Consider the following 15,168-nt stretch of genomic DNA (forward strand, 5'->3'; position numbering starts at 1 on the left):
AGCTTCTAATTTAACATATATCTAGGAACAACTGAAATACCTTCCAAAGGTTGCAGAGGCTAACTGCTATCATCTTTGCACTCTCCCTCTGCCTTACTCCAGGTTTCCAGTGTCTCCCAGAAAGAGGCTTCTGCACATATCTGCAGCCCTGGATTTTGCAGTTACCACCCAGGGAACACCCTCTAAATGTCTGGTTCTGGTGGCCAGTGAAGCTTACACTTGCAGATCACATAGCACCATAACAAACAGAAAACAGTTGGGCTACCATACCAGGGAACAGCAGAGAGGCATAGACAGAAATGCACAATCTTTCCAAGAAAAAGGACTATTAGGATATCTTCAAAGATGCAAATGCCCATCTCCCAGTCTTCCCTCAAAGGAGGTATATCTGCGTACTTTAAAAGCAACTACCTGAGGTTCTGGCTTCCGGTAAGCCCTGCATCTAGCTGCTGCCTGAGATCCTCCCCTTTGGGACACTGACAGGTCTTGGGCATAGTCTGAACTAATAAGAGCCACTAAGAACAAAGTAGACTGCTTAGGCAATCACAGTGGTTTCAGAGACAGCCAAAAGCAAGAGCAAGGATGAACAAAAGGGTTCATCTACACAACACCACTCCTTCAAGACCCAGAGAAGTAGTTGTTTTATCTAAGGCATGCAAACCAACACAGACAGTCAAGGATGAAGAAGAAACAGAGAACTATATTGCAAATGAAAGAACAAGATAAAACCTCAGAAAAAGATGTTAACAAAATGGAGACAAGTGATTTACCAGACAGGGTTTTCAAAACAATAAGCATAATGATGCTCACCGAGGCAAGGAGAACAGTGCATGAACAAAGTGACAACTTGAACAAAGAGAAAGAAAATATAAGAAAGTGCCAAGCAGAAATCACAAAATTGAAGAACACAATAAATGTATTGGAAAACACAACAGAGGGATTCAACATCAGATTAGACCACCCAGGAAGAAATCACTAGCAAACTCGAAGACAGGGCAGTGAAACTCATCCAGAACAGTTAAAAGAAAAAAGAATGAAAAACAGTAAAGATACCCTAAAGGACTTATGGGACAAAATTAAGCAGACTGATATTCACAACATAAAGTGACTCAGAAGGAGAAGAGAGAGAAAAAGACATAAAACTTATTTGATGAGGGGCACCTGGGTGGTTCAGCAGGTTAAGCATCTGTCTTCGGCTTGGTTATGATCTCAGGGTCCTGGGATCGACCCTGTGTCAGGCTGTTTGTCAGGGAGTCTGCTTCTCCCTCTCCCTGCAGCTCCCCCTGCTTGTGTGCGCACTCACTCTCTCTATCTGACAAATAAATAGAGAGAGAGAGAGAAACTCTCTTAGAAAAAAAAGGTGGGGGGGCGCCTGGGTGGCTCACTGGGTTAAGCCTCTGCCTTCGGCTAGGGTCATGATCCCAGGGTCCTGGGATTGAGCCCCACATTGGGCTCTCTGCTCGGCGGGGAGCCTGCTTCCCCTTTCTCTCTGCCTGCCTCTCTGCCTACTTGTGATCTCTGTCTGTCAAATAAATAAATAAAATCTTAAACAAACAAACAAACAACTTGGATGCCTGGGTGGCTCAGTTGGTTAAGTGACGGCCTTCAGCTCAGGTCATGATCCTAGAGTCCCAGGATAGGGTCCCACATAGGGCTCCCTGCTCAGCAGGGAGCCTGCTTCCCCCTCTGACCCTCCCCCATCTCATGCTCTCTGTCTTTCAAATAAATAAATAAACAAATAAATACTTATTTGATGAAATACCTGAAAACTTCCTTAATCTGGGAAAGGAAACAGACATCCAGATTTGGAAGCCAAGAATGTTCAAATAAGATGAATTCAGAGAGACCCACACTAACACTCTATAATTAAGTTGTCGAAAGTTAAAGACAAAAAGAGAACCTTAAAAGTGTCTAGAAGAAAACAGCTTGTTATATACAAGGGAACCCTTGTAAGTATATCAGCATATTTCCTGAAAAATTTTTGCAGACTAGAAGGGACTGGTGTGACTAAGAGAAAACTTCCGACCAAGAATAATCTACTCAGTAATATGTTAGAGCAGATTAATATAACAGTCCTTTACCAGAAAATTCTAGCAAAAAGCAACAGAATACACATTCTATACAACCTTATGTGGTACATCCTCCAGAATAGATCATGTATTGGGCCACAAGTCTTAATAAACTTAAGAAGACTGAAATCATATCAAGCATCTTTTCTGACCACAATGGTATGAAACCAGCAATGACTTAGAAGGAAAAAAAAAAAAAAAAAAAACCAGAAAATTCACAAGTATGTGGTGACTAAACAACATACTACTGAACAACCAATGAGTGAAAGAAGAAATCAAAAGAGAAATCAAAAAATACCTTGAGACAAATGAAAATGTAAATACAGGATACTAAATATTATGGGATGCAGGAAAGGCAATTCTAAAAGGGAAAATCATAGTGATAAATTCTTACATTAAGATATAAGAAAGAGGGGCACCTGGGTGGCTCAGTGGGTTAAAGCCTCTGCCTTCAGCTCAGGTCATAATCCCAGGGTTCTGGGATCGAGCCCCACATTGGGCTCTCTGCTCAGCAGGGAGCTGGCTTCCCTTCCTCCCTCTCTCTGCCTGCCTCTCTGCCTACTTGTGATCTCTATCAAATAAATAAATAAAATTTAAAAAAAAAAAGATACAAGAAAGATCTCAAATAAACGAACTTTACATCTCAAGGAACTAGAAAAAAACTAAGCCCAAAAATAGAATAAAGGAAATAAAGATCAGAACAAAAATAAATGGAGACTAAAAATACAGTAACAATGATCAATAAAACTAAGCCGTTTTTTTGAAAAAGAGAAACAAAATGGACAAACCGTTAGCTACACTCACCAAGAAAAAATGAGAAAGGGCACAAATAAGATCAGAAGTGAAAGAGACATTACAACTGATACTACACAATAGAAACGATCATTAGGATACTACTATGAACAATTATATTCCAACAAATTTCTTCCAACCTGGAAGAAACGGAGAAATTCTTAGAAACATACAAACTGTTAACACTGAATCATAAAGTAGTAGAAATTCTGAACAGATGACTACTAGTAAGGAGAATGATTCAGTAATTAAAAATTTCCCAAACAAAAGACCAGGACCAGATGGCTTCACTGATGAATTTCTCTGAACACTGAAAGAATTAATACCAAGCCTTCTCAAACTCTTCCAAAAAACAGAAGGAATGCTTCCAAACTCATTTTATAAGATCAGCATTGCCCAAATACCAAAATCAGACAATGTCAAGAACATTGCAGGCCAATATCCCTGATAACACAGATACAAAAATCCTCAACAAAATATTAGCAAACCAAATTCAACAACACACAAAAAGGTCCATACAACACGATCAAGTGGATTTATTGGAGGGATGCAAAGATGGTACAATATCCACAGAGCAACCGACACAGCACACTACATAACAAAATGAAGGATAAAAATCGTATGATCATCTCAACAGATGCATGAAACTCAATATCCATTTATGTTTAATAAAAACTCTCAAAAATAGTAGGTATAGAAGAAACATACCTCAACATGATAAAGGCCATCTAGGACAAGCCCAAAGCTAACAACATACTCAGTAGTGAAAACCTGAAAGCTTTTCCTCTAAGATGAGGAACAAGATAAGGATGTCCACACCCTCACTTTTATTCAACATAGTAGTGGAAGTCCTAGCTAGTAATGAGGCAAGAAAAAGAAAAGGCATCATAATTGGAAGGGAAGAAATAAAACTGTCTCTATTTGTAGATGACATGATATTACATATTAAAAAAACCCCAGACTCCACCAAAAAAACCTTTAGAATAAACTCAGTAATTCAGTAATGTTGCAGGATACAAAAATCTGTTGCATTTCAATACCCTGTAACAAACCATAAGAAAAATAAATTTAAAAATCCCATTTATGTTCGCATCAAATTTAACCAAGAAGGTAAAAGACCTGTACAGTGGTCCCCACTTACCTGCAGGAGATACAAGATTCCAATGGAAGCTTGAAACTATAAATAGTACCAAATCCTATATATATATACATATATATATATATATATATATATACTGTTCTTTCCTATACATACTTATGATAAAGTTTATTTTATAAATAAGGCACTGTAAGATGTTACCAACTAACAATAAAATATAACAACATACTATAATAAGGGTAATGTGAACGTGATCTCTCTCTCAAAATACCTTACTATACTGTATTCACCCTCTTCCTGTAATGATGTGAGATGATAAAATATCCATGTGATGAGGTAAAGCAAAGTAAATGAGGCAGGCATTGTGACACAGTGTTAGGCCACTTCCCTGGTCTTCTGACAACATGTCAGAATGAGGATCATTGATGAAAGAAATTAAAGATGATGCAAATAAACGGAAAGGTATTCTGTGTTCATGGACTGGAAGAATACTGTTAAAATGTTCATACTACCTAAAACAATCTAAAATTCAATGCAATCCTTATCTAATTGACAATGGCATTTCTCATTGAAATAAAACAGACTGCCCTAAACTTTGTATGGAGCTATCTAAGACCTCAAATACCCAAAGCAATTTTAAAAAAGAAAAAGCTGCAGGCATCACAATTCCGGATTTCAAACTACATTACAAAACTATAGTAATCAAAAACAATACAGTACTGGCATAAAAAGATCAAGAGATCCACGCAACAGAACAGAGTGCCCCAAAATAAGGCAAAAAAACTGCTTATATGGTCAATATACAAAAAAGAGCCAGTGGGGAAAGGACAGTCTCTTCAGTAAACGGTGCTGTGTAAACAGAACAGCCACAAGCAAAGGAATGAAACCATACCCTTATCTCACACCATACACAAAAATCAACTCAAAATGGATTTAAGACTTGAACGTTAAGACCCAATACCATACAACTCCCATAAGAAAACACAGTCTAGGGGCGCCTGGGTGGCTCAGTGGGTTAAGCCGCTGCCTTCGGCTCAGGTCATGATCCCAGGTCCTGGGTTCGAGCCCCGCATCGGGCTTTCTGCTCAGCAGGGAGCCTGCCTCCTCCTCTCTCTCTGCCTGCCTCTCTGCCTACTTGTGATTTCTCTCTGTCAAATAAATAAATAAAATTCTTAAAAAAAAAAAAAAAAAGAAAGAAAACACAGTCTATAAGCTCCTTGGCATCACCTTGGCAATGCTTTTTTAGATCTGATGCTAAAAATAAAGAAGACAAAAGCAAAATAAGTGGGACTACATCAGATTGAAAAGCTCCTACACATCAAAGGAAACCATCAACAAAATGAAAAGGCATCCTAAAAAAAATGAGAGAAAATATTTGTAAATCGCCTCTCTGATAAGGGGTTAGTTAGTAATAGCCAAAATATATGAAGAACTCAGACAACTCAACAAGAAAAAAGCAATCCTACTAAAAAAGAGGCAGAGGATCTCAAAAGACCATTTTTCAAAGAAGATGGCCAACAGGAACCTGAAGAGGTGCTCAACGTCACTATCATTAGGGAAACCAAATCCACAATAAGGTATCGCCTCACCCCTGTCTGAATGGCTATATCAAAGACAAGAAATAACAAATGTTGGCAAGGACCTGGAACAAAAGGAATCTTTACACACTACTGATGGGAATGTAAACTGATACACCTACTCTAGAAAACAGTATGGAGGTACCTCAAAAAATTAAAAATAGAGAACTACCTTGTGATCCAGCATTTCCACTTCAGAGTATCCAAAGAAGATACAGAAATGGCCAAGGAGTTCATGAAAAGATGCTCAACTTTCATCAGAAAATCATCACTAATCATCAGAAAAATGCAAATCACAATTACAATGGGATACCACCTCACAACCACTGGGATACTACTATCAATAAAACAGAGGGGTGCCTGGGTGACTCAGTCAGTTAAGCAACTAATTCTTTTTTTTTTTTAAGATTGATTTATTTATTTATTTATTTATTTATTTGACAGAGAGATCACAAGTAGGCAGAGAGGCAGGCAGAAAGAGAGGAGGAAGCAGGCTCCCTGCCGAGCAGAGAGCCCGATGCGGGGCTTGATCCCAGGACCCTGGGATCGTGACCTGAGCCAAAGGCAGTGGCCTTAACCCACCGAGCCACCCAGGTGCCCCAGCAACCGATTCTTGATTCTGGCTCAGGTCATGAGCTCAGAGTCCCACCTCCAGCTCTGCACTAGGCGTGGAGCCTGCCTAAGATTCATCCTCTCTCTCTCCCCTCCTCCCTCAGCTCTCTTAGAAAGAAAGAAAAAAAAAAAAAAAAACCAGAAATGTTGACAAGGATGTGGAGAAAATGGAATCCAAGTGGACTGCTGGTGGGAATATAAAGTGGTGCAGCCACTGTGGAGAACAGCATGCAGGTTCCTCAAAAAGTTAATCACAGAACGACCCTACGACCCAGCAGTTCCACTTCAGGACAAATACCCGAAAGAATGGAAAGCAGGATCTCAAAGAGCTATTTGTACACCCACACTCGTCGCAGTAGTATTCCCAATGGCCAAAATGGAAAAGCAACAGTTGGGTTGCCAGTATAATGGGGTTGCCAGAGCCTGGGGGAAGGGAGAACAGGAATCTGAGAGGTTATTGTTCAGGAAGTATAGAATTTCAGATTCACAAGATGAAAAGAGTTACATGGTGGAAATGATCACACAACAATGTGAATGTATTTAACACCACTGAGCTGTGCAATAAAAATAGTTAATATCGTAAATTTTATGTACATTTTAACATACACACACACACAAAACTGGGGGAAGAAAAGATGTCTACTTCTGTGACTGAAACCCTGAGTGATTTTTAATCAAGCCTAAAGTTAGATAGGTAGCCATCGCCAATAAAGATTATGTTTTAATAAGGGGGCAGGGAATGCCTAATACCAGAGTGAGTGGAAAACACAATCCATTCCCTTGGACTCCAGGGAAAAAATCAGTGATGTTGACCAACCCAGAGTAGACCCCTTCCCACCATAGCCGAGTCCACAAAGTCCCATCTCAAGTTCCCATCCAGTCTCATCCTACTGCCTTGTCAATGGCCTGGAGCTCTCAGGGACTGCTCACCTGCCTCTTCATGTGCCCACAAACCTCAGGGAATTATGCCACCAATGCAAAGAAGGCCTTGTCCTCTCCAACCACCCCCCCCCACTACCCTCTCCAACCCCTCACCTCCACCCCACACACCTGGGAGCCCAAAGAAGAGAAGGAGAGGCAGACAGGAAATTCAAAAGCAGCACCTACTCAGAAGCCATGAATAAGGCCTGAAGGATGCTGTTCACATAGCATGTGTTGCCCAGATTGATTAAACCAATCTTGCCCGTGTCTGACTTGGCCATTAGCCGGGGGTAGAAACCAGCCAGCTCACTCTTCTGCGAGGTCCAGGCATCCTGCCCCAGCAGCTGCTTGATGCGGTCCTCATTGGGAACGTGGAGGTCCTGAGGAGGGAACAAGCCAGCAGGATGGTGGGGACCACGGTCAGCTCTAAAAATATCACTTCCTCTGAGAAGCCTTCTTGGACTACAGCCAACCCCACCCCCACCCAAGCACACCACCCCACAAATGTCCCAGATATACATGTTAACAGCCTTCTGCTTCCAAACTTATTCTAGGTTCTCATTTTGACACATGGGCCTTCTAGATCACCTTTCATGCCATAACTGCCTTAAGAAGATGTAAAATGCCCATTTCATAGATGAAAAAACTATGAGGCAGAAAAAAAATTTTTCCAGGCACATACAGACAATAAATAAAGAATCCATGTGTTCTTAGAGGAGCCCAGTGTATGACAGACTGTAAGCAATGACAACACAGGCCCACCAGCCAGATCCAACAATGTCAAGATCTCAGGCCTCATCCTGACTCTGGTCCTAACCGCCTGGCAATGGTCAGTGAGACTCTCTGACTCCATTTCCTCATTTGTCAAGAGAGGCTACTCCTACTTTGTATTATTTTGGCACTCCATATTTTCACAGCACTTGCATACAATGAGGCCCTCCTCTGTGCCCTCCTCCTTTTAGGTCTGCCATCAGGTTTAATTAGCCACCCCGCCCCCAGCACAATCCCACAGACAGGATGGTGGGAGGGTCCTGAGATATGGATCCTAGGTCAAGGCTCAGGGATTAGCATGCTTTCTTACTCTCCTACATTAAAACAGATGCACCTAAAAGAACATTCCCCAGCACGGATTCTAACCTATTTTAAAGAAAAACTCCTAAGCATAACACAGAACTACTTGATAGATTTTAGTGGCATTCCTCAAAGCCCTATTGTTTCCAGATCCTGAGCACAGACCCTAGATTTGTGCAAGCCTCCAGAGTTTCAAACCAGCTTAGCACTGAAGGCCCTGGTCTCCCCAGCATACACCGTCCGGCCACCGCAGAAGGTCCTGCTCAACGAGTGGTTTAACATTTGTGCACACTCATTTCCCAGGAACATTTATCAGATCAGTCACCTATCATAGATGATAAAAATACAGGAGCTGCCAAAGGCAACATTAAAAAGATAAAGGCTTGGGGAACCTGGGGGCACAGATGGGTAAGTGTCTGATTTCAGCTCAGGTCATGAGCTCAGGGTTGTGAAAGGGAACCCTGCTTAAGATTCTCTCTCTCCCTCTCCCCCTCCCCATCTCTAAATTAAAAAACAAAAAACAATGGGCTTACTATCTTCTTAGCCCCTTCTTAGCCCCTTTTGTCTTCCCCTATCCAATTCCCACCCCCCCATACGACACATGAATAGGGACAAAAAGGCAGAAAGACAGAAGCTCACGCATATGCACATATACATGATGCAAAATTATCGACACTAGAAAAAAAAATGTCATTTTCTCCAAAGAAGGTACTCTGGTACTCTTACAAAAAAAAAAAAAGAGAGAGAGAGAGAGAGAGAACTACAAAATAGGTTTCAAGCCCCTCATGTGACATACAATGGCTCCCTTAGCAAGAACCATAGCTCCCAGAGAAACTGCCCGAGAGAACTTTCCCAAATTTACTTATAAAGGAGCCTCAAGGAAGGATGTGCTCAAAAAAAAACAGGTAAAGTTTTATAAACAATAAAATTCTATGGATACTTTGCTGCCTTGCTTCCTACACTGGCTCATACCAAGAGGTATTCAAAGCCCCAGGACAAATGTAGCACATCTCCCTGGAGCCACATTCTCTAATATTCAAGGAAGAAAAATGTCTGCCTTAAAACAAATGTTTAGAAAATATGTACTTGAATCTCTGAGATAAAAGGAGATTCCAGAGAAACACTGAGCTTGGGTCAGCCGGCTTGGTGTAAGCAGCCCCTTTCTGGGCTCCAGTACTCTGGAGGAAAGGTTTGAGAGGCCCATATCTGCTAGAGGAAGCAGAGTCAGTCTGGTCTGAGGCCCTCCGGTCTGATCTTTCCGACGTCCCTTCCACTCCGCTGACAAACTGCACGTTCCCACTCCCACGCCTCTCCCTCGGACGCACCTGCAGGTGCCCCATTCTCCCAGTTCCCATCCCTCAAGGCCTCACTCTTATAGCCCCTCTCTAGAAGACATTCCAGGATCTCAAGTGGGGTACACACATGTTCTATACCTCGCTGCCTGCACCTAGTGGTACCAGTATTTACAGATCCATTGTCACCCAGATTGGGCCACAGACCCTAGCATGAAAAGCCCAAGTCTCACTCAGTGTGGGTTTCCCTCAATGCCCAGTGCAAGGCCATGCTCCCTCCTCTTTGTTCATGCCTCCACAACTGCATTTTTCACACGACAGTCACATTCATTCACTCAGAGATCACGGAGATACTTGCTGGGCACAGAAGTCCTGACATGGTCCCTGCCCACCAGAAGCCCCCAAGCTAGCAGGAAATAGTAACAGTCACTTCCAGCAAGTCAAGGCCCTGTCTCCTCTGTTCATCTACCTCCAGTGACAGGCTTCTCTTGTAGGTGTTCTCCATTTAAAAATAAATGCATTCTCCTGTTAAGTTGGAAAAACTGAAATGATCCAAGTAAATGCCAGAGGTTTTGTTTCAAGTTATCAACTCTCACTTGTGGTAGATTGTTCCCTTCTGTGTTTTATAATTTTTGGATTATAAACTCATCTTTAGCAGAGTTTTATCTTTGTGAATTGAAAGCACTTTCATTTCTGTTTCTACAAGGCAACTCTAGGGTATTACTAGTTCATAACTACTTTTAATGTGAGTGCCTGAGCTTAGGGTCCCACAACCCCAAAGACAATGAGAACTTGAACCCCTAAACCCACAAGAGCAGGCCAATGACGACAAATTTCACTTTTCCCAATCCAGAATGCAGACCAAGCCAGAAAAGTTTCCTTGAAATCTATGTGAGACCATGTATGTATTTTTTTTCTAGATCACTCTTTCACTAACAGCAAAGCCTTTTTGGGTCCTGACTTACATGGGTCTCTTACTGCTAATGCCCCAAGGGGAGCAGGCCCTAAGCATCACCTCCTGTCCCTGCAAGCTCAAGTGGTTTAGTGACTACAGTTACACCCTCCCCCCCTCCCTCCCCACCACAGGGCATGAGAACATCATCCCTCACTTACCATTCTGGATTCCTGTTCTCGATTCCTTTTTGGCCCTTGGGGATTCCCCATTACTTTCTTGCAAGCTCAGCTATGTACTTAAAAAGACGTTTGTTATATTTTAACAAGCATTTCTAGGTGCTCTGCAGTAGGATGCTTTTCAGGTTACCTATCTGCTGTGCTACAGAAATGGAAATCAGATCACAGGTTCTGTAAGGGCCACCACCTACCTAGACATCTTTCACCCACGCTCAGACCTGCCCTCTGTATCACGTGAGAGGAAAGGCCTCAGCAACCACACACCTTGCCTGTGAGTGTCTCTCACTACCTCCATGACTGCACAAGTCACCAAGCCTCTGCAGTCTCATTTCCCTCATCTATGAAATTTGGGTAACAACAGTACCTGCTTCTTGTGTCTTGCATCTTATGAGCATTAAAAAACAAAATATACGGAAAACATGGTCAAATGTGGCACTACCCACAAATGCTATTGTCCTAACAACCTAGCAAGCCCAGCTCAGAAGCCCCTTCATCCTTGTAGCCTCCTCCTCTAACTGGAGATGATCCTTCCTCACAGAAATTTCCTTACTTCTGTGCAAGCCTGTCACCCCGCTAGGCTACAAGCTCCTCAGTGGAGGCGACTTGGGCTTGGGCTGCCTCGTGCCTATGACCTCAATTCCCAGCCTGGGTCTGGCACAAAGCAGGGCAGCAGTAAAGCCATGTGAACACTTATAACAATCCCTGCTTGGGCGGGGGTTGGGGGGTGCAGGTGGAAACAGACATAGGCAGACAGTAACAACACATGACAAAGGGATGTGGGAGCTGCGGGAGCCCCAAAAAAGTCCTGACCCCGCCTGAGGTAGGGAAGGGGTATCGAGAGTTGTCAGAGAAAGCTTTCTGAGGGAGGTAACACTTGGGCAGAGCCTTAATGAGTAAGACTCAATGGGAACAAGAGATATGCAGGCAAAACAAGAGGAGGGTTTCTAGTCTGAGAGAATGGCATATGCAAAGGCCTAGCGCAATCATGAGCAATGACCATCTGGGGAAAGGGCAGGTGGCTCAGAGTGCCTGAAGCACAGGATGGGCGAGGGGAGGTGAGAGGACACAGGTAGAGACCAAATGATGGGGGGGGGCTGCCATTAACCTGTATTACAGGCTTAAGCAAGGCCCCAGCTGGCACCCTTTTTGAAGCAGGGCAAGGAAGGAGGGGGAGAATGTCACTCACCTTAATGGCCTCCATGACAGGCTCATAGAGATCTGGGAAACCCGGGAACCGGAAGACCATGCAGTGGACCAGCTCCGCCAGCTGCTCCAGGCAGCTGGTCCCCGAGTTGGAGTCCTCCTTGACCAGAGAGGCCACCATGGGGGGGATGTGAGGGAGGAGCTGTGAGAGCAGAGCAGGATTAGGCTCAGTACCATTTACTACCCAAGACAGGGGTTGGTGGTCAGTGATGAAAATACCCAGAGCTCCTCAAGGCAGGGACGTCTGACCACCTGGCCACCATCCCTCTTGCCTACATAGAACTCTGTGCTATGCAGGCAAGGTACTCTTTTTACAAAACATGTGACCTTGGATATCCTGCCTCCATTTCTTCATCTGTTAAACGGAATAAACAATTCCCTCCTCACAGTTGAGGCACAGCCTGGGCCCAAGCCCCAGCTGTCAAGCCACAGCCAACTGGCCTGCCAGGAGAGCCTGAGGCCTGAGTGACAAGGGCTACCCTTCCTTCTACCACCATTCTTTCACCAAACATTTACATGTCAAACATGAGAGGTAAGTACCTGGCCCAAGGTCACCACATCTGGCAAATGGCAGAGATGGGACTCAACCCCCAGTACCCCAAAGCCTGGTTCTATGCTTTTTCCCACTGCAGCAAATCAGAAAGCATGAAATTTCTGTCCTGAGCAGGAGCCATCGGAATCTAGGGCCCCATCTGCAAGTCAGGTCTGGGGAAAGGAAGGCAAGAGGGTAGCCCCTCCTTCGTCCCCAACAAGAACTACAGGCTGTCCTTCGGGAGGGATGGCCCCAAAGATAACAGAAAGGACCCTGGGCTGGAGGCCAGGCCACCTGGGTGCTGATCGGCACACGGTATATCAGAAGAACACAGGGTCAGAAGTCAGACAAACTTAGAATCTTCCTGTATCACTCAGCAGTTGTGTGTGAGTTAATCACTCAGAGATTAAGTGATTTAATCTCCCTAAACTGCAGTTTCCTCAGCTAAAAATCAGAAAAAATGATAGAATTCTCCCTCTTAGGGCTCACCTTAAGAGTCAATATAGGTACTGTCTTTAGTACCATGCCGGGCACATAGCAGGGTCCTAGGCAACATTAGCCATCATCATTCTAGGGTTGTCACTCTACTGTGGGCGTGTGGGGAAGCCATACATATTTTCTGGTCTCCTATCTGTAAAACGGAGTTTCAAGTCTCCTTCAGTCCTAACGTACAGGACTTCAAGGTCTTGGGCTTCAAACCCCCAACCCCAATAGAGAGAGCATGAATGGACTCCAGCCAAACAAACTAGTGGGAAATGTAGAACCACCCCCTCCTCAGAGCAGCACATAGGGTCCTTACCAAGTGGAAGGCCTCATGGGAGTGCTGGAAGGTCAGGAGCATGTACTTGAGGACAGACAAGGCAGCTCCCCGGACAATGGGGTACAGAAGCTTGGAGAAAACCTGGAAGAGAGTCCCTGGTCAGGAGTTCCCCAGGCCTGGGCCCCAGATGCCAAGTGCGGCCACAGACCTGAGAGGTGGTCAGACACACGAGAGCTGAAGCAGTAGACACATGCAGAACCAAGAACACAGACAGTCTCACAGATCCAGGTTGATGGACAGATGGATAGCAAGACAGACATCTGATGGGAGAACAGAGGGATAGACAGACCAACACAAATTCTTGAATGAGCAGAGGAATGAATGGGAGAAATCTGAGGCCCGTAGAAGTAAAGTGAATTGTCCCGAGTCACAGCAAGCTTGCATGGGAGCCCCAGTGCTCTGCCTCCCAGACCCACACTGTCCCTGGCAAGAGCTAGTGGAAAAAGCCATAAGCCAGGGCTAGGACAGGGGCCCACCAACCTTCTCAATTTTGGCGAGTGAAACCTCAATCAAGATGCTGAACTTCTTAACAGCGGCCAGGCCCTTCAACAGTGCAATGATCCACTTGTCAATGTTCTTCCCCAGGGGCCATGACACCCAGTCAATCATCCTGAAGAAGGAAGCAACAATGACACAAGGACCGGGGAGGCGCAATGCCTGGGTGGTAGTAGCCCAGGGATAAGTTATAATGTCCTGAGACCCCACACTGACCCACACATGCACAGGGGTCCATGAGATGGATAAGACACCTCTGAGAACTGCAAATGAGCCCGCACAAGCATCTGGCAGAGACTGGGGCTCCCAGCCCAGCATACTCTCAACACCCCAAACCTCACCCCACATACTAGGCTGCAGGGGCAGAATGGAGCTTTCAGCTGTCCCTGCCTAAACCATGGGGCCCAAGAGCAGAAGCAGCAGTACTCTCCTTTGGAAGTAGCTTTGGCTCCAGCAAACCCTTGCTTGTGACCTAGAACAAGTCACTCTCTCTAGCCTCAGTTTCTCTCTGTAAAATGGGGACAAAACCTCCCTCACAGAGTTGCTGTATGATTAAAAGATGTGACAAAGTTAACTCTAATAGTATCCACTCTGGACCAAGCACTACTCCATCTGCCTTACATGTATTAACCCAACTGACCCCCACAAATTAATGCTTCTGTGCATAGAGCATGAAGCTACCACATAGTACGTGCTCAGGAAAATGGCATTATATAATTACTTTTAGACTCATAAGACTGTGCTATAAAGAGAACAAAGAGAGACCAAAGCAATAGTCATTACGAGAACACTGGCTACCATCACTGCTCTAAACACTTTACATGTATTATCTCATTTTATCTAATCTTTGCAACAACCCTACAGGTGGATTCAATTACACTACATGTTATAAATGAGGAAGCAGATGCCTACAGAAATGGAGTAACTTGTCCAAAATCACACAGGCAATAAGTAGTAGAGCCAGGATCTGCACCCAATGAGCTTGCCTCCAGAGCCCACACTTTTAAGCACCAAAAACAAAAAATCCTGGAAGGCCTGATGGTGATGCTAGATCTGCACACAGGTATGGAAAGCATGGTGGGGGAGGCATGCCAGGTGAATGGGTTCTACAAAGCCAAAGGCCTGTAGGCAGAAGGGAAGGCAGCATATTCTGGGATCACTGGATAGGCAGGTGTGGTTAGATCACAGGTGCAACGACATTCAAACAAGGTGAGGGAATTCGCAAAAGCTGTGAGCTAAAAACCACCCAAATTCCATTTATCACACCTGCCAAACTCAAAAAGCACTTTGTAACATACTTTCAGCTTCCAGTATGATCCCATAGAAACCTGACAACTTCTTATACCATCTTTACAGAGGTGGAAACTGAGGCTCAGAGAGTTCACTGACTTGTCCAGGATCACACAGTTGGCACCCAACCTGAGAGCACTGCTAGAGGAAGGTTCTTTGCATCTCCCACATCTAGCCCTGGGCCAGGCACTGAGCAGGGCTCAAGAAAGGGTGGATGAATGAAAAAAGCATGAGGTCCCAGGCCTTCTGACACTAAATCTAGCC

At 44.3% G+C, this 15,168-nt stretch overlaps 1 protein-coding gene across 1 annotated transcript in view; it reads right to left on the bottom strand.

Moving 5' to 3' along the window:
- Positions 1-15,168, bottom strand: part of USP35 (ubiquitin specific peptidase 35) — a 53,250-nt gene that overhangs the window by 29,100 nt on the left and 8,982 nt on the right. Inside the window, exons 4-7 of the mRNA XM_047693004.1 lie at positions 13,600-13,729; positions 13,099-13,200; positions 11,751-11,909; positions 7,257-7,450 (exon numbers count right to left, since the gene is read on the bottom strand). Coding sequence (XP_047548960.1) covers positions 7,257-7,450; positions 11,751-11,909; positions 13,099-13,200; positions 13,600-13,729 — 585 coding nt within the window. The remainder of the gene's footprint in view (positions 1-7,256; positions 7,451-11,750; positions 11,910-13,098; positions 13,201-13,599; positions 13,730-15,168) is intronic.

This window comes from Lutra lutra, chromosome 10 (assembly GCF_902655055.1).
Source record: "Lutra lutra chromosome 10, mLutLut1.2, whole genome shotgun sequence".
NCBI lineage: Eukaryota > Metazoa > Chordata > Mammalia > Carnivora > Mustelidae > Lutra > Lutra lutra.